Source organism: Glycine max, chromosome 2 (genome assembly GCF_000004515.6).
Source record: "Glycine max cultivar Williams 82 chromosome 2, Glycine_max_v4.0, whole genome shotgun sequence".
NCBI classification, from domain to species: domain Eukaryota; kingdom Viridiplantae; phylum Streptophyta; class Magnoliopsida; order Fabales; family Fabaceae; genus Glycine; species Glycine max.
Window position 1 is genome coordinate 46,496,766 of NC_016089.4, and position 19,781 is coordinate 46,516,546.

At 28.9% G+C, this 19,781-nt stretch overlaps 2 protein-coding genes and 1 long non-coding RNA gene across 3 annotated transcripts; 1 reads left to right on the forward strand and 2 right to left on the reverse strand.

Annotated features, from left to right (window-relative positions):
- Positions 1-6,792: 6,792 nt before the first annotated feature.
- LOC102668268 (uncharacterized) lies at positions 6,793-8,513 on the reverse strand. The gene is made up of 2 exons (XR_413316.4): positions 8,084-8,513; positions 6,793-7,828 (listed from the first exon to the last, which is right to left on the reverse strand). It is a non-coding gene; the product is annotated as an uncharacterized lncRNA (long non-coding RNA).
- A 5,220-nt stretch (positions 8,514-13,733) lies between these two features.
- LOC121174312 (protein LURP1-like) lies at positions 13,734-14,648 on the forward strand. Its single transcript, XM_041013406.1, has 2 exons — positions 13,734-13,931; positions 14,517-14,648. Exons 1-2 carry the CDS (start codon positions 13,734-13,736, stop codon positions 14,646-14,648), a joined length of 330 nt encoding a protein of 109 aa, XP_040869340.1.
- A 1,408-nt stretch (positions 14,649-16,056) lies between these two features.
- LOC100793508 (amino acid transporter AVT6C) lies at positions 16,057-19,344 on the reverse strand. Its single transcript, XM_003519362.5, has 5 exons — positions 18,193-19,344; positions 17,910-18,062; positions 17,266-17,469; positions 16,693-17,158; positions 16,057-16,462 (listed from the first exon to the last, which is right to left on the reverse strand). Exons 1-5 carry the CDS (start codon positions 18,554-18,556, stop codon positions 16,345-16,347), a joined length of 1,305 nt encoding a protein of 434 aa, XP_003519410.1. The 5' UTR covers positions 18,557-19,344; the 3' UTR covers positions 16,057-16,344.
- Between the last annotated feature and the right edge of the window lie 437 nt (positions 19,345-19,781).

The following is a 19,781-nucleotide window of genomic DNA, read 5'->3' on the forward strand; positions in this document are numbered from 1 at the left end:
AATCATGATTTGCCGATTAATTAAAGGACACAATCAATAAATTAAAATATTCATAATTTAAAATTGGATTAACTTCTATTATATAGCATTTTTATGACTTCAATTATGTAGTCTTTGTTTAATAAAAATTAAACTGTTAATATAGAGATTATGAATTTATATATTAACATAATTGTACTTCTTTTTTTTTTTCGGCACACAATTGTACTTGATACCGACAGGCAATTCTATTTGGATAGAAATTTGATCCTATTAATACATCACATGCATATTAGTATTATACATTATATTGTTAATATAAATTCAAAATGTGTATATATATATTGATAGTTTATTTTTTATCAACCTATGAAAATAACTTTAACACTTAAATAACTATTTTTATTTGTTAGTAAAAAAAAATTTATAATAAAGTCAACTTTAAGATATAAAACAGCAAGATATCATCGCGAGGGTAGTTTTCTATGATGGGATTTATTTTATTTTATTTTATCGAAGTTTCCCTATAGTCCCAAAGGGAAGACATAAGGGCAATAAGGGCAATTTGTGATTTTAAGGTATTTATAATTCAATTGAAATCCGATGCTGGAATTCATGGAGAGAGATGAACCGATAAGCGCAATTTGTGATTTTAAGGTATTTATAATTGAGTTTTTTGAGTCATCATATTATATAGATGGGAAGTACCTAATAGTTTTGTTCATTATTAATTATTTCAGTCAAAGAATATAATTAATCATTTTTAATAGAATTTCTCAAATCTTTATTTTTATCCACAAAATTCAAATTCCAAGATTTTATTTAAAAAAATGTAAGTTCAGTTTAACTCAGACATATGATATGTTATATAATTAAGTTTAACTTAAATAATTATGAAAAAATAAATTATTATTTAAAATAAATTATCATATATAATAAAATTATTGAACTTTAAAATAATCATTTTGAAAATATATGTAAGGTGAATTCTAATTAGTGAATTAATGATGTGAAAATTTTGTATTATCAATATGCATGAAAATTAAAGTCTTTATAATTATGCATTTACTTTAATTAAAATATAAAACACATTATGTTTTATGAATTAATTGAATGAGACATATAGCTAAATATCAGCCTCATAAAAACACATGGTAACAAAAGGTTATGCTAGTCAATTCCAAACATTGAAGTTAAAGTTAAAAGCAAAGGTAAATATGTACTGACTGGCACATCATTGAAAAATTGACAATAAAGAACAGGACTTGGTTGGGCGTGGGATCGAGACTAGCTAGGTCATTATCATGTATTTTGATTTAAATGTATCGTAAATATGTGGCACAAAATACAAAATTATACTGGCAAGTTTTTTGTCTTGATAAACAGTGGCATGCTATAATAACATTTAATATATATATATATATATATATATATATATATATATATATATATTAATTAGTGTATATTAACAAGTTTCATAAACAAACATTTGCTAACGTATATATAAGATACGAGAGTATGAAAAGAGGAAATCTTAATGATGCAATTTAAATAAATAGTTAAAATTAAATTTAATTACAATACTGTTGACTATTTACAATCCTGATTAAGTTCGCTAACCTCACGTTTTTTCTATATTTTTCCACTGTGTTCACACAGTTTATTATTAGGTGTGAGCATTTCAACTAAAATAACTCATTGGCTTTGATTCAGAAACCAATAATTGAGTAAGTAATTAATGTTGCTAAGAATTAAGCTGCACAAAAAACTGCAAGCGCATGCTTGGTGAGGTACACGTGCAACATTGATTGATTAAGATTTTCTTAGACTACGAACATAACGAGACGAATAAGAATATTGTAGACAGTAAATGTTATTTTGAATATTTAATAATTACATATTCAGAATTTAAATTTGAATCTAATAATTATGTTGCAACAACTTATCCAGATAATTTACAAGTGGTTATCATTGATTAAGTTTGTTTACGAATCACATTAAATTTACACGGTGTTTTTAAGAATGAAAGAAAATGCATGCACTCCGTTGCGTTATCCCATAGCTCTTATTAACTTCATATTTCCTGTTAATATTGGAGCCTAATTAAACCCTTTATAGCTGGAGTGTCCTTGGAGACTTGGAAGAGTTGTTAGTTGCAATAAAGTTGGAGACTGAGAAGATTCTGTTTTGGATTTGAATGTTTTTACTTACGCATGTTTCATGAACGATGAATATGATATGTACGGTACGCCTTTTGTATGATTGGAGTCATGCATCTACGTATATATAATATGCCGAATGATTACTATATCATGCTGCTTAATTGCATAGATTAAAGTGATGCTATTATTTCGTAAATTAATTACTTAAAATTAGTAAATGATATATGATGAATGCGAGTAATGTTCAATATTATATATGTGACGTTGCTGACCTGTACGCGTTTTGGTGTCCATTAATTAGTATAATATCATGTGACCAATTGTGACCAGAATGAAACCAAAAACAGAAACATTTTTTAGGGTCCAATTATGCAGAGAACTCTATTGCTCAATTCAGAAAAGTTTCTCGTGACATTCCAAATTATTTTAAAAATGAATCTGAAATGTTTGTCTCTATATATGAAAATGAAATCGATAGCAGATTCACACATTTCACAGAGCCTCCATTTTATCTAACTGGCTATACGGTAGATCTGCAGCATAATCCAAAGGATAAAATGAATTATCTTTCTGCCTGCCAATATTAATATTAATATTATATATATATATATATAATATTATATATATATATATATATATATATATATATATATAATGAGTTTAATTTTCTGTACGCTAGTTATTTTCTCTTCTTATCCCGAACTATTTTGTGTTTGTATCGTACATTAGTATGCTATGATTCTTGTTACTTGCGAGATAGCAAAGCTCACGTGAGTTGCACTTTGGAAAAGTACATTCACATGCCAATGTGTGACAATGGAAACAAAACTTATTAAAAGTATAAAGTTGAGTGACAAGTGCTTTTGTTGTTCATGGACAGGTAAGAGAATCCGTATGTAGCATAGGCCACAATGCAAGAATCTATCAAGATAATATAAACAAGAAAGCCAAACATTTTATTGTATATACATACACGTATCTACAAACGTGAGGAAATGAGTATTGGGGCAAAGGGTGCTCCACGGGTTCAGTAATTAAGTTTGTAAATTCGACTAACCTGATCCGATTAAAACACATCAATTTAGGTTTAGTCATTGTTCAAGGTTTGAATCCAACTAAATTTGTTCAAATCTGATCATCTTTAGTTTGGATAATGGGTTTTGTTTTTAAAGTTGCAAATCGATGACTTAATCTATTGGCATGATACTCTTTAAAATTATTATTAATATTATATATATATATATATGTATATATTGTTGTTTAATTTTTTTTAAAGAAAATCTAGGAACAATATGTATTTTGATTGGTAGACCTAACCTAACTAAACTGGTTGATTCGGTTCAAGTTTGAAAGAAAAAAAATGCATAAATCCTCTCAATCCATATTAAACTAAGAGATGAAATGTGCAACATTGGTCTATCTTAATATAAAAGGATATTGTAGTTATAATGAATAATTAGGAATGAGACTTACATGTAGGGTCGGGGGCAAATGATCAAAAGGAGTAATCTCATTTGAAATAGAGTAATTTTTAAATTAATATCCAAATAACAGTAATTCATAACAATTTTTACAACTTTTGAATATGAACTCATAAAAATTGATGATTTCGATTTTTTTAGTGAAGTCATAAAAACTCCAATGATTTTAGTTTTTTTAAATTTTTTTTATATGAAGTTTTAAAGTTTATAACACTTCAAAGTCGTTCTAATTTTTTTAATTTTTAAATTAAAATTAGTATTAAAACTAGTTTTTTTTAAATTATAACTAATTTAATTTTTTTTATAGTTTTATTAAATAAAACAATTATAAATTAAAATTAATTTAGAGTCCTTCAAAACTAATTTAATTTTTTTAAAAAAAAATTAGTATGACTTTAAAGTTGTTAAATATTTTACAATTTCTATTTTTTTTTAAAAAGTTAAAGTCATCAATTTTTTACGATTTTATATCCATAAGTTATAAAAATCCCTATGATTTACTCCTATTTAGGTATTAATTTAAAAATTATCTCCTTTTGATCAAACACCCCTTGGACCGCTTCCAACAACTTTCGATAAGCATGGAGTTAATTTTAAGAAAAAATAGCTAATGTATTGATAGTATAAATAATTTTATATTATCATTTAATTATAACTCAATATATTTGATAAATTTATTAATTTTATAATAATTATTTTAAAATTAACGTTAATTTATAATTAAACGATAATGTAATTTTACATTTCAATGAATGCATATAATTAAACCCTTATTTTAAACACTCTGATGTATGCTTAATTTTTCATTGAAATATGAACCATTAAAAAAGCATTTTCATAAATATGAGAGGGGACTGAGGGGTCTAATCGAATTTAAAAATCCTTCTAAAAGCTATTGTCGATCAGTAATACTTTCTGATTTGGTCAAGGTGACATATTACACGGATAATTGAGCCATTCAGTCTGAAATATTTTTCATGTTTTCTATCTTATAAGTAATGTGTATTACGACACTCTGAAAGATAACTAAACATACCTTTTTTATATATAGATTTTAAAAGATTAAATGAAATTTTAAATATTTTTATTTCATTATTTAAAGTTCTAATATTATTAATAATTAGTTACCAATAGTGTTAAAAGTTACATAATAAAAAAGGCTTTCTTTAAAAATTGAAATTTATTCACATTAAAATAAATTAAAATATAAAACACATTATTTATCCCAAGTTAATAATAATAAACTTCACCAAAGGTATTTATAAAGAACAAAATTAAGAAAGTCAAATAAATAAAGCTTGTCGTAAAGTTAAAATTAAGTTTTGTCTATCTCAAGTTTTGAAAAAAAAAAAAAACAGAAGTTATATAATCTCTTCAAAAGTAAATGCACATAAATTGATTTTATTTTCTTTTTTTTCTCTTAGATGGACGTACCCAACTGTTTATCATGTTCAATGTTCAATGTTGAATTTCTTATCCTCTCGTCTTTCAATTATGCTTTTCTTCCCCTTCTTCCAAACCCATTTATTTTTATTTTTTTCTGGTAAGAATTCAATCTCAGGCTTTTCAACCGAAGGAGAATAAAAGGGTCACTGCCACTGGTCTTCATATATGTAAACATATAGTTGTTATAGCTAGCTAGATACACGTACCCCTACATAGCGCTTTGCTGTTGTGAGTGTGTTCCATTCAGTACAAGGCAATTTCTGCAATTAGATAAAATCTTTGCCCTGTGGACAGCTATACCATCTTGTCCTTTCTCTGCCATAATTTTGTTGCCTACGAACTTTAATAACAATATACACTATTAAATCAGCAACTTTGTTTTCTTCTTTATTATTATTAATTATTCTCTTTATCTGCAAATTCTAATGCATGGGTCTTTGAAAAGTTGATCGAATCCTAGTATCAGATTTTAACATTGCTGCATGCTGTTATAATGGCTGCCAAAAGCTCTTCTGTGTTCCAAGTTATTACTGCCTTTAGGTTAGGATAGATTATATATATAAATTGGTCGCTTCTCCAATAACATAGGAAAAATGCACCTTCGTGAACATATAATAAATTAATTCAACTTTGTTTAGTATTCCCCTTAAAAATATAATTTAAAATTAACATAAAATGCTTTTATTTAAAATGTAATATTTATTAATCGTAATTTTAATGGAAAATGGTACATACGTATTTGTTAACTATTGCAGCCTTAAGATAATGGTTAATTAAAATTGAAAAAATTGAAAAAAGGGATTTTATAAAATAAAATAATTAATTAAATCATAAACAAATTAAACGAACCGAATTCATACATTACACTTTTAAATGCATTATGCCTAAAGTTTAAATTTTAATCAAATAAATCAAGTTTTGTATTTCCTACTTGTATAAATTAAGGCTCATTAATTCTTCTCCTTTATAGCTCTAGTAGACAAATTGCAATTAACAGACGTTTCAACAAATAAAAAGACATTGCAATGTAAAATGATAAAATACGATTATATATACGGAGCAATAACTATTTAATTAACATCAAATAAGTTAGGATTAAATCCATTTTTGGTCCGGTATTAGTTTCATGATTATGTAATTTTGTTTTTTCAAAATTATTATTATTGCACATTTGATTATGTTTCAAATGGAGATGCTTATATGAATTGTTTGATCAATGTTGCTTAATTTTTTTAAATATTAGAGTGGATGACATGAGTTACTTATATAAATAACCGTTACTTAAAATATTTATATCATAAATAACATATTTCTCAAGTATGGTAGAACACAGAAAATTAAGTTGATTATTCATTTTAATAACTTTAACATGAGAACAAATTTTTGTATAAAATATTTAAATTTATGATAAATTATATAAGATCCACAAAATTAAGATAAATAACTTATTTATATATTCAACTATGCATTGTAGTTATTCTTAGTGTGCCTTCAATTTTTTAACAGAAATATCTAAGGTAACCCTAATATATTGACATGACAAATGTCATAATCTAATATGTATGATAACATGACACTTACAATGTGCTAACAATATCATAATTGTGCTATTTTGATCTTTAGTGTTACATTATAAGCATAGTGTCATTGCGACATCAACATATGTATTGAATTGTTAAGTCATTTTATATGTTAAACATATCAATGTCACATCGTTATTAATGTATTATGTCAACAATTTTCATAAATAAATTGATAATACATTAACAATGAACTAAGAAAATTGTTAAATATTAAAAGTTTGAAAGATCAACTGTACAATAATTTAACAAAGAATTAAAAGTGAATTTAAGTCAATCAGTTGCTAAGAAAATGCATACAATATATATAGTACACCATCTAAGAACCCATTCTTATCCCCTGACTCCAATTTCATTTCATAGGACGTATATATTCATTCAAATTTGTTCCAAGTCTATATTTCGAGTCTACACCTTGTAGGTAGCTAGGCTGTTACTCATCCGTATTTATTTGATTTCTATAAAAGTAGAACATCTCCTATATATAGTACACCATATGAGAACCCATTCTTATCCCAAGACTCCAATTTCATTTCTTAGGTCTATATACATTTTGCCTAAAAAAAATAATGATACATAAATATCTCATTATTTAAAATATCTTTCAAATACCTCTTGTTTCTTTTTATCGATTTTTTACTATCACATTATAAATTTTATCATATCAATATTTTTCTCTCATATAACTTTTTATGCAATGATTTTTTTTTTAAAAAAAGTTCTATATACTATATACATTCAGATTTGTTCTGACGCTATATTTTGAGTCTACACCTTGTAGAGAGGTTGTGACTCACCCATCATGGAGATTCTCTTTCTACTTATTAATTATTATCACTCTTCCAGATCCTAGTTCACATACTAATTTGAATGATAAAAGTATGTTTGAATTTCAGGTGAAAAAAATTCAAAATTATGTTTCAGAATAAAATCAATTTGAGATTATATTTGATTATCCTACAAAAGTATGTTTCACAGTAAAATTTGACCTATAAACTTAATTTTAAAGAAACAAGACTTGAGATGCTTTTATAATACCTTTGGAAACTTCAATACAAACATGCACCAATAATACCTTTGGAGAAACATGGCTAGTTCATCTGACCAGCACCTTCATTCTTTTCATTATAGGAAACAATCTGATCTGGTGGGTCTTTTGATCCGCAAAGGTTTGGGCTAGCTGCATCAATATCCATCACAGAATAAATAATAAAATATTTAACTTCCACGTTGTTTTGGAGAGTTGAAAAACATGCGATACAGACGAAATAAATTTACTGTGCACAGTTATTTTTTTTCATATGACAAAGATTTATTTTTTTGAAGTATAAGGGTACTTCTGCCATATATAAAGAATAATGTGATCCGAATAACATAAAAAAACATTAATAGTAAAATGTAAGAAAAGACATGAATGAATAAGCAAGATATATACAGTGTTGTGGCTTGTGAGGTGTCGTTTGTCCGAACTTGAGAGCTTCTTCTTCACAAGGCTGCAAAATCCACCACAGCAAACAATGAAAAGCCTCAAAATAGCAGAGAGAGAGAGAAACACTTGAGCTTATCAGGTCTTTTCTCAGAGAGACATTTCAGCAGTATTTTTATTTTATTTTTATTTTCAACTGTTTGTGTTTCTATTTGTGAATTTGCGGATAGTATTTGGAGTGGAAGAGATTGTTACGTTATTTGTGTTTTTCATATCTGTGATTTGGTTGCGACTGATGCAGTCAGCCCCCACAGGAACAAGGTTTCAAGTCATGGGGCACTGGGAAGAAGAACAGTCACAACTCAACCATTTGAAGATAAGAGGGTTAAAAGAAATATTGAAAAGGACATCACTCCAAATTTGAAAACCACGAGTCTATAGGGAGTGTCAGGTGAGTGTGAGGTTACAAGAGATCCAGTACAAATAATAGTACACCCCGGCATCATGGAATAGATAATACTAATTATATCTAGTATCTAGTATGATACAAATATATAAAAAAAAAGTATATAAAAAAGCTAGTTTAGTATAATAATAATCAAATAATAATAATAATATCTAGTTGGTGCCACAACTATATATTTTTATAATATGAGAATGACTAATATTATATTCTCTAACATACTCCTCTTAATACAATTTATCTTTGGTTAGAATTTATGAAAAATTATAAAATTAAGAGTGAGAGTCATTATATAACAAGTAAGACCTAAAAAATTATAATTTTTTTTTTTATAAATTTTAGTCAATTATAAAAATGATACTCAAAAGAATGTGTTAAAAAGTATGTTATCAACATTTTTTTAATATTATATACATATTTCTAACACAAATGATTGATGCAATCATATAAGGTTTCGTTGTGTTTATATAAGTGAAAACGATCTAGTTAATATGAGAATCAGTGTTTGATTCCCACTATTGCAAAATTTTATCAAACAAACAAAATTAGGGAACACTCGTGATTTGCGACCTAAGACAAAAGAGACATCAAAGTTCAAAAAACACTACTTACATATCAAGTTAAGTTATGGATTACAAGATCTTCGTATTTACAATGAAAATTCATATTGCATATGAAAAGTAGATTATGCATTTCAGTTATATTTGTGAAATTTTTTATCAATTGCCTCAAATTTGCAGATCAAATATAGGTTAAGATGAAGAACATATTTTAATAGGGAGTAACCCTTGGATGTGTGGTTTGGGGTCTTTTGCTCCTTGAATGTATCCTGATTACGGTACTACGTACTTGTACCTTATATTAATATATATTATTATTGCTGTGTTTTCCCGAAGAACATAAGGGGAAGTGTGCATTTAGAAGGGTATTTTAGGTACATAGAAAGAAAAGAAGTGTATTAGTAAAGAAGGGGAGTGGAAATAGCAATTATCTCATGATGTTATGGTGGGTTTATTCTGAGGCCCATGAAGTATAGCCCGGCAACATGGTTCTCCTCTTTTATAATATTATTATGTGCATAACCTCGTACCTCTACATATTCTACCGCGTTGTTGCTGAAAAGTGAAAACCGTTGTCTTTGAATTCGAGAAACAGTTGCACTGTAGCATGGCCATTGCATGTGGGAGAATGGTGAAGAAAGCAAAAGGATAAAAAGAAATGGAAGGATAACATCAGCACTCAAACCATCGAAAAGATTTCTAAATATTTTGTGTTTCTAATGTTCCTGCTTTGTTTTTTGATATAGAAAAATACTGTATAGCCTGAAATTTTTCAACAGAATGGCTTTGAAATTTTTCCTTCTTATTGATCCTTTCGGGACAGATCCCCAAACTTAATATACGGGGGCGAAATATTTTTAGTAATAAGTATTAAATAAACATTGAATTATAATAATTAAATATATCATATTGCTATCTAAGTTATAGATGACATTTTTTTATCATCAAATTTATCTATAGTAAAATATGCATCAAATTCAATTAATTATATATATATATATAATTTAAAGAGTATTCTAATTAAATACTACTCTTTAGTTTCAAATATAAATAAAAAAATTCATTATATCTTGGTCCCAAATATAAATAAATCTTAATTATTTTTAAAATATCTTTCATTTAATAAGAGATTTATGTTTGACATCAAATTCTAATGAATATTAATTTTAAAAAAATATATTTTTTAGTTGACATTCATACAATTTAATAAACATAACTAGTTTTCTTAATATGAGTGAAATTATTATTTTTTGCTTATATATATGTGATCGAAGAAAATATGTATTTTATAGTAATTCTTATAAGCATTAATTATCTCTTCATAGTTCATATTATGATTCATAATTAAATGACTTTTTTTTTGTATTTTTAATATATTGTGATAACATATTGTAGTTTAATTATAGAATAATTATAGAATTTAATGTTATGATACTAATGAATAAAATAATTTTATATTATTATTCAATTATAAATTATCATTTGAATTATTTTAAAAGTTAATAAATTTATGAGTTGTGATTCAATGACTAATAAAAAATATATATTTTGCTTCCCCCCTCCATCCGTCTTGCTTGCCTGGGCTACTTTAATGGTGTGATACTGTGATTGAACATATCTACTTTGACATGCATGGCTTATGGCTAGATCTTGAGGTGAAGATAAGGATTGAAAAACACAGGGAAAAAGTGCTCCGTTGTGATAACCTGTTATTAAAAAAAAAAAAAAACAGTTTGTTAAGTCAGTGCCTCCTACTGTCAAGAAGAGATCTAGAATTTTTATATTTATATTAGCAGAAAAATTAAACCCATCATTTTTTTTTAACCATCCAACCATACAACCTTTATATCTCCAGAAACTAAACTATAGGTGGTCTCTAACTCTTAAGGTCGGTTATAAGTTGTACATTACTGCAGAAAGGATGAATTAGTACGTAGTACGAGAGTTGCAAATGTTTGAACAGTATGCTCAGCTGCAATCATATATGGACTACATGGGTTAGTTACTTATTTTTCTCTTTTCATTCCAAATTAAACATTATTTTGAATTTGGTTTGTTAACATTTCTTGTCTCAGCGATCTTTGTAAGGATGGTTCTGCCATGTTCGATCTATGGGGGTGATAAAGGTATAGCACTATTGTGTGCTTATAGGTTAATTTAAAGTATTGGTTTATTGTTAATTTGTTGTAATTATATGAAATGTTGAATACAGCATTCTTTAACCCACTAAAGTTGACCTAATAGTAAGAGATTAAATAATATGCATGAACTCATAAGTTTTAACTCAAATATCATTATTGTAAAAAAAAAATAGCATTCTTTGATACTCGTTCTTTTGTTTTCAAAAAGAATTTAATTCTAATCATGATTACATGTTAATAATCGTTATAACTTATAAAGTATCTGTCAAATTCTTAGAGTCATGCTTTGTGATCCTTATTAGCATCAATAGTTCTATTGTTAATTTTAATTAAACTTCTTAGGTGCATAAAATATTTTTTTACTTATATGGGAAACACATTGCTATTTTTGGAAAGAAAAATGTGTAAATGGTTAATTTTTTAGTGATTTCTTACATAAACTCCTTTCGAACACTGCATTGTTATCTACACATGATATTTTTGTATCTAATACAAGTGTACAGTTGATAAAGTTATTGGGTCATGCTGTCACAATTTCAATTATCGGCTGTCTGAACTTTGAGATAAAGAAATTCTTTAATAGTTTCCAGCAAACGTGTTTAAATAAAGATTTCAAAATACTTTTTCTAGAAATTTTATCCTACGATCAAATTAGTCTCTCTCTCATATTTAAACTCACTAATAATAGACTATTATTTCTTCCTTCTTTTTTATGAAATTTCACAAGGTAAATTAATGACTCAAGTTCATGATTCTATAAGTAACGAGTTGTATTGTTTTCATATCCCCTTGCAACTATTTGCTTTTTTGATCGAGCCTTTAACTTTGAACAAGTTAGAAAAAACAATCAGCACACTGCATAAAAAATTGACTTGTCTTAAGTTAAAAATATCTAAAGTAAAAAAGAAAAGCTATATCTACTCTTAATATAAAATGAGTAAAATTCAAAAGCTATTTAAATTCGAAACTTTTCAATTCAAATGAACAAATCTATTGCGTAAAAAAGAGGGAATGACAAATTACAGAAAAGAACGACCGTCAAATATTAAGGCTTTCATGAGAGTCTTCAGGTCTAAGAGCTGACTAAGAAATACCAAAAGTAGTCATTTTGAACTTGTGAAATTAATAGCAAAGATTAAGCAGGCTTCCTAATATAAAAATCAACAAAAATACAAGTTCTTTGATTGGTAATAAATAACAAACACAAGATAAAATTAAATATGTAAAACAATGGTCCCCTATCTTACTTTTCTACAGCGTTTGTTCTGATAATTAATCCAAGGAGACCAAAACGTGAAAGAACCACTTCAGCTCTCATATAAATGTGTGTATATATATATATATATATATATATATATATATACATATAGCTTAATCATGTTATGTATGTTTTCTGCACTACAAACAACAAAACTATCCTAAGCAAAATTAAGCAATTCTTTCTATAAACTCTGAATATATCTTTGAGGCATTAATTCTTAATGGAGGCCAATGCTCCTGAATTGCCTATGGAAGTGGCACATGAGTTCCCCGTGTAGAGGATAGCTTCTGTGTGACTTGCCCATCAGAAATAACTGTGAAGAAGAAATACCGCGGATTCTTCTTAAACCAACGATACGAGGTGTTAGATGTTACGGTGATCTCTTGCTTCGAGTTGATGGCTCAAGCCTTGACGTGTGTTAAAAAGTATATAAACTTTTCTCTTTAATTTATTATGCATAATATGATACTTGTATGAAATACAATACGTATCATCTAATACTACGATACCATTATTCTAAAAATATATAGGAAATGATCATACATGTATCAAAATTCTGCTAATCTAAATGAAGAATAGACTTCTTGAGAAATGTCATTCCTCTATACTTCTTAGATATTACTAAATTCAAAATAAAAATATGTTACTATTATGGTAAATTGCTTTCTATTTTCTATCGAAATATTAATTGATTTTGTCAATAATTACTCTCTATCAAAGAATTTAACTAATTATTTTTAATGAATTTTTTTATATTCAATTATGTTTTTTCATCAATAATGCTTGGATATATTCAAAAACCTTATATCCTTAGTTAATAAGATTGAATTCAGTATTACAATTTGGACCAACGATTGATGAAATAGTATCAATTTCATTCTTTTCTTAAGATTATCCATAAAGTTGAGAATTATTAAAGACATGGATATTTCACATATTCAGTAAAGCATACAAAAATATTGATATCAGATATATATCGAGTACAGATACGTGAAGCAAATAAAATGTATAATGCTTCATAAGTTCTCTTCAAGTAAACATGTTACATGCCTATTGCCTAGTAATTAATTAATGTATAGCTAAGACTCTTCATGTCATTATTATCAATGCTTAATGGTTTAAATTTCCAAGTAATATAAGATACACAATTAAAACACTAGACTAAGAAATTGACGGTGCATGAACATGTGATGATACATTGAAGATAAAGCTGATAACACTGCCGCATGGGTGGATGGTTCATAGAGGCAAAAGCTCGGAGGAGAAGGATTTGATTTTTGGGGTTCAACGATCCCACCCTGTTGACATGAAACCACGGCTTGATGTGTTCATGGCCACCAATATCAATGAAGATATCAGCAGCTTTCAACTTGTTGGGAGCCACATTGACAAGTCCTGCAAAGTTTACATAGGAGACACCATGATTGCAGAGGTATATATGTGGTTATGGTTATAGAATTATAAATTAAGCAGATTTTAATCTTGAGCTTAATTTGCGTAACATTTTTAAGGTAGATGTCAACAAGTGGCTTAAGGTTAATTTTGCTTAAGAATACTACATACACCTTTGCATTTGGCTGCAAATCAATAAAATTTATATGATGAGCATGTCATTAGCATCATGTCAATGCAAGTAGTATATTAGGAGTATCTTTTTTGTTCTGGCCATTATAATCCCAAAAATGTGAAAGTAAAAATTACCCAAATTAAATTCCTTTTTCAATAAGTATTTATAGAAATATTAGTCAATCAATTTATGTACCTCATTTTTCAAAAAAAAATAATATCATTTAACTTTTTAATTAGTTGATATGAATAAAATAATTTTATGTTTTAGAAAATTAATTTATTTTATTTTCTTCTCTTATAAATACATGCATATTAAAAATTTTATTTAAATTGACTCTAATTAAATACATGACGAAACCTAGATCATAAAGGGGAAAGACCCTATTTTCCCTTAAAAAAGGCTTTTTACACTACAAACTAACGAAATTAAATTACAACATACTTGCAGGTAATTGATGTATATCCAAGAAGCAACTTCAGCAATTGGAAAGAAGGCTTGAAGGTCAAAATCAATGCAGGGGTGGATTATGATTTCATTGTTGCGTTGCTTGTAATACTCACAGTAAATGATTACATATGATATTGATCTCCCCCGGACAGGCTTATACTACTAAAAACGCCAATAAAGAACTAGAATATAATAGAATTAATAAAATAACTAATTGTATTGTACAAACGTATTATGATGAAATGTAATGAAATTCTCAATCCTTTTCATTCTTTGAAATTGAGGGGAAAAAGAAGGTAAATAATGGAATAGGTTCTAGTAGTTTTCAATATATTCCATTTTCATTTTATCAATCCGAACAATAAAACAACCTTAAGTCAAACTTATTACAAATTATATTTCACCCTCTTCCGCGTATCCAAACATAAAGGCCTCGGCCTTGGTTTTTGACTGCCCACGGAAATAATCTAGGTATATACTAGGAAAATAATAAATTTAAAAATTGTGATAAATGTTTTAAACAACCCCAAGTCAAACAATATAAAATTCAATTCTTTAATTTTTTTTATACGATTTATTCCCTTGTTTTGACTTCTAATCTTACAAGCATTGCAAAATCAAAGCATCGCTAGTAAAGATGAGTCTGGCCTTGCAACCGCTCTAATGTCTAATCAAAGTTAATTAAAACGTTTATATTTTCACGAAATTTGCAAACGTCTTTGGTTCTTAATTATTTAGTACCGATATTTGATATGCCTCATATATACTTCTATTTGACATTATTTTCTTACAATAATAGAGCTTCAAAGTTAGAACTTATATGACTTTTTACATATTACCTAGTCCTCTACCACTAGATCGATCTTAACGAATTTGTTTTAATTTTTGTAAAATATTTTAGAAATATGTATAAAAACAAAAATTAAGTAAAATAAAAAGTACACATATACTATATTCAGAATTTGATATACAAATATTTAAATTCAATTGAATAACTAGCAATCATACATGTGTCTTTCTAATAATACATTTTTTCTCTTAAATATTTTTCTGTTTCAATTTTAGTCTTCTATATCTTTTAATTAATCAAGCAATAAATGATAAATCACAAACACTAATTTATCAGAACACTATTTTCAATTAAAGATTGAAAAAATATATATTTTTTGTTATGCACCCTATCTTTTTAAACACGTACGGATAGAGGACACCATTAATATACACTCACAGCTCGCCACATATAGATAAGGTAACTAGGGACAGAGTCCGTGGCCTAACAAGAACCGATCACATGTAGTCAAGTTGCTTATGTTAGACCGATTTGGATTGTGATCATAAGAAAATGACAGGAAATAATAAATTGTTAAAAGAAATGGACCAAATGATAAGACATACAATAAATGAATACATGTACTGTTGACACAGTATGTATGGCTACAAGATCTGTTCTCAATAATGGGTACCAGCTACCCAAATGTTAACACACGGTGTATTTGCACTTGGGTTTCTTGCATAATAATGGTGGCCAAATTTTGTCACCTTTCAACATTAAATTTGGATCTCATATTATATGCATGCACTTTCAACCCCAAATTTGGATCTCACATCCTTGGTTACATTTTACATAGCTGGTCTGTTCTAGATATACGAATTTTACAACAAACAACAATGGCATCCGAAAGTATAAACCCAAGTCACCAAGTGCCTCAACTATCAAATGCGTCTAGAATTCTCTCTTTTTCTCTCTACGTCTCCCTCTCCCCTAATAAAAAATTCTAAATATAGGGAAAAATTGAAAAGGGAAAAGAAAATACAAATTTACGAGGTGCTACTGGAAGGCTTTGTATATGTTGGTGGAGATAGCAATCACACTTGTTATCGCAGCTAGTATAACCATAACCAGTGCAATAATTTTGTCCCTTCTTGTTGATATACCGTAAGAATCCCTGTCATTTTTTGATAAAAGAAAAAAATAAATTATACAGATAAGAAATGTGAATCACCAAAATTGATATTTTTAATAAATTTCAGTCGGTCGAGACGGAATACTGTGAAATAGTGTAAAATAGAGTGTCGCTAGTATTTTTTTCAGATTTATTTGACAATTGTCATTGTTCAAATGAACAGAAAAGGACTAAGATTACGAGAGAGAGAGAGAGAGAGAGAGAGAGATTACCTTAGAACAATAGCACCAGGGAAGACAAAGGCAAGGCACACTGCAGATGTTGATCCCATGAACTGAAAGATGTACCAAATATCTGGGACTAAAATAGCAGCAATGTAGCTTAAGGCTAGCAGCACTAGAGTGAGACTCACAAATCTCTTGCTGTCTGTGGCTAGAGGAGACTTCTTAGGGAAGAAGAATTCGTCTACGTTGGTTCTCAAGGAGAAGTTGAGGAGAGGGAAAGTCAACATAACATGAAAAGCATAGCTTAAACGGACTAAAACATTGAGCAATGAACCAAGTGCAGAACCAGCATTCTGGTCAAAATTGACGAGAATATCAGACTGTGTTGAATCCCCAAACAAGAGGTACCCAGATAGGCCTATTGAAAAGTAAATGACACAACAAAGCAGCAATGCTATTCGAACCGCTGTTGCCATTTCTGATGGCTTGGCAAGCTCAAACCCAATTGGATGCACTGCAAGTTTAAATTAAAACAATTGTCAGCAATCAAATCTTTAGGTGCTTTAAAGTTTAAAGGAGGTGTAATGTAACAAAGTGGAAGGTAAGTAATTAGGTACGTACCATTAAAATGAAATGTGTAGGCTGTGACTACGACCGGCACTGCAGTAAACAGATCAAAAAAAGAGGTATGTTGGTCCAAACAAGGAATCAGTCTAGGGGACTGTGTTCTTCCTTCAACAATAGCAACTATTGCTAACACGGTACATATTGTAACAAATGCCACAGCAAGAAGAGTTGATATTGCAGAACTGAACTTCAACGACTCTGTATGCAGCAAGCAATAGCATAGCATGGCACAACAAAATAAAATGTTAGTCCTGGCTACGCGCATCTCATATATCAATAACCAAAAAGACGAAATTCACATTCTATTCTCCAATCAGAAATGAAGTTTCATCTAATAACCTATCTTGATCTTTAATGCAAACTTTTATTCTGCAGATGATCCAAGTGAAACTTCAATACTGATTATAGAACAACACTAGAAACACTTAAGTAACTGCATCTAACCAAAATGGTAAGGCAAATAACTAAATATTAAGGATTTAATTTTGATCAAAAGGTAAAAAAAATTGCGGATGTCATCATAATAAAAAATTGGCTATCATAAGTCATAGCCACCACCTAAACATCAATCACCCTGGGTCCTGGGATAGGATCAAATTAGAAGTCAAAACGCAAATAAAGATGTAGTGGGCACTGACCTACGCGACGGTACAAGACCAATGGAAGCAAAATTAAGAACAAGACAACCAACAGAGCAAATTCCCGAGAACTCCACCAGTGAATCCCAAACCACTGTTGCAAAACACCCAAATGTACTTCCCCTTCACGTTGATTCCCAGAAAACACATCCGCTGTTCATTGCATCAAATAACACACACGAGCACATGACACAACACATTAAATAATCAGCATAAGCTCATAATTAGTCCAAGTAACCAAAATTAAGTTCATAATGAATTTAAGTAACTAATATTTGCTTACCAATAATAATTAGGTACATAATTAAACACCCGAGATTGGTGATTACAACAGCGACTTGAGCTGCCACTGCTCCCAAGGGTCCAAAGGCTTCTCTCATGACGCCGGCATACGTCGTCGTTTCGCCGGCACGTGTGAACCTCATGAGGAACTCCACGGATAGCTCTGCAAGAAAAGCAATCACGAGAATCAGAACCAACGCCGGAATCACTCCGAGGACCTTGAGAGTCGCCGGAAGAGACATTATTCCGGCGCCGATTATGCTGGTGGCGACATTGAACACGGCGCCGGACACGGTGGCCGGCGGAACATCCTTGGACTTGGATCCCGGGAGGAGAGGGGCGTGTGCTCCGGGCACCGGCGACATCCCGGCGGTGAGTGAGTAAGAAAAACGAAACTAAAGTTATTGTTGTATTGTACAGATTGCAAGATTAACGTACGAAAGGTTGGATTTATGTAATTGGAGTGAAGAACTTTACAATGATTAAGGTTATTGGATTTACCATAGTGCCATTGGTGAATGGACTGAGTGGAGGTGTATTGGGGAGAAGAGTGAAGGGTAAGATTGTAAATTGAAGTGGGACTTGTGACAGGTTGGAGTGGCATCGCGAGGATTCGTCGTGGTTGTATAGAGAATGAATGAGAAGCGTGAAGAATGTGGACACCAAAAACCAAAATGAACTTGGACGGGGAAGTGGATTATGGTGAATCTCATGCAGCTTTTCTCTAATTGGTCATCACTCTTGCCTTCAAATACTAAAAATAGACTGATAATAATTTTATTTTCTTTTTTCTTCTTCAAAACATGATAATAATACTTTTTTCTTATTTATATACTTTTTTAACTCATTCATACTCATTAAAAAAAATTAATTTAGTTAATCATATTAAATTTATTAATAATGTGTATTACTCTTTCAAAAGTATATGTCCTTACTTATTTTTTAAAAAACTAACTATCTCTTTTTACTTAATTACTTCTCATCTAATTAATTAATATTTGAAGGAGAATATATAATTAAGGATAGGTTAGGAAAATATAATTAATATTTCTAAAAATTGGAAAATGATGACAAATAAGTTTTTGAAAAAAAATCTTATAAATAAGAAGCCACCAAAGGAATAATATCTTAAGAATTACTATAAGGGCTAAGGCTAACCAATGCCCTAACTAGTTAAAAAATTAAAAGAAATAAGGTTTTATTCAAAATCATGTGGAAGCATATTTTAAAAATTACACGAGAGTGCATCTTTTTGCCTTCCAACAAAATCTTTTCTTCCACTTATATTTTTACCCTTATTTACTCATTTATTCAAACATGTCATTCTCTTTTCATAAAACATTATTTTAGAAAATAATTAATAATATATAGAAAGAAGAATACGATCGATATTGAAATTAAGATGGTTTGAGACTGATTTAAGTGCTAAGGATCTATAATCTTAAAAGCAGGCCCGTGTTTGAACCGAAATAACTACAGTTTCAAAATACAGGGTGTACGTGCACTACTCAATCTCACCTTTAAATTTTATATATTAAATCACTTTTTAAAAGATAAACTTATCATTTAATAAATTAAATCAAAGGTCCA

Bases quoted from the DNA above. Each gene is read 5' to 3' on its own strand.
- LOC121174312 (XM_041013406.1), top strand. From the start codon at position 13,734: ATGGTTCATAGAGGCAAAAGCTCGGAGGAGAAGGATTTGATTTTTGGG. The intron at 13,932-14,516 runs GTATATATGTGG...ACATACTTGCAG, and splicing joins GAGACACCATGATTGCAGAG to GTAATTGATGTATATCCAAG.
- LOC100793508 (XM_003519362.5), bottom strand. From the start codon at position 18,556: ATGTCGCCGGTGCCCGGAGCACACGCCCCTCTCCTCCCGGGATCCAAG. The intron at 17,159-17,265 runs GTACGTACCTAA...TTAAACTTGCAG, and splicing joins CTACACATTTCATTTTAATG to TGCATCCAATTGGGTTTGAG. The intron at 16,463-16,692 runs GTAATCTCTCTC...AAAAAATGACAG, and splicing joins CCTGGTGCTATTGTTCTAAG to GGATTCTTACGGTATATCAA.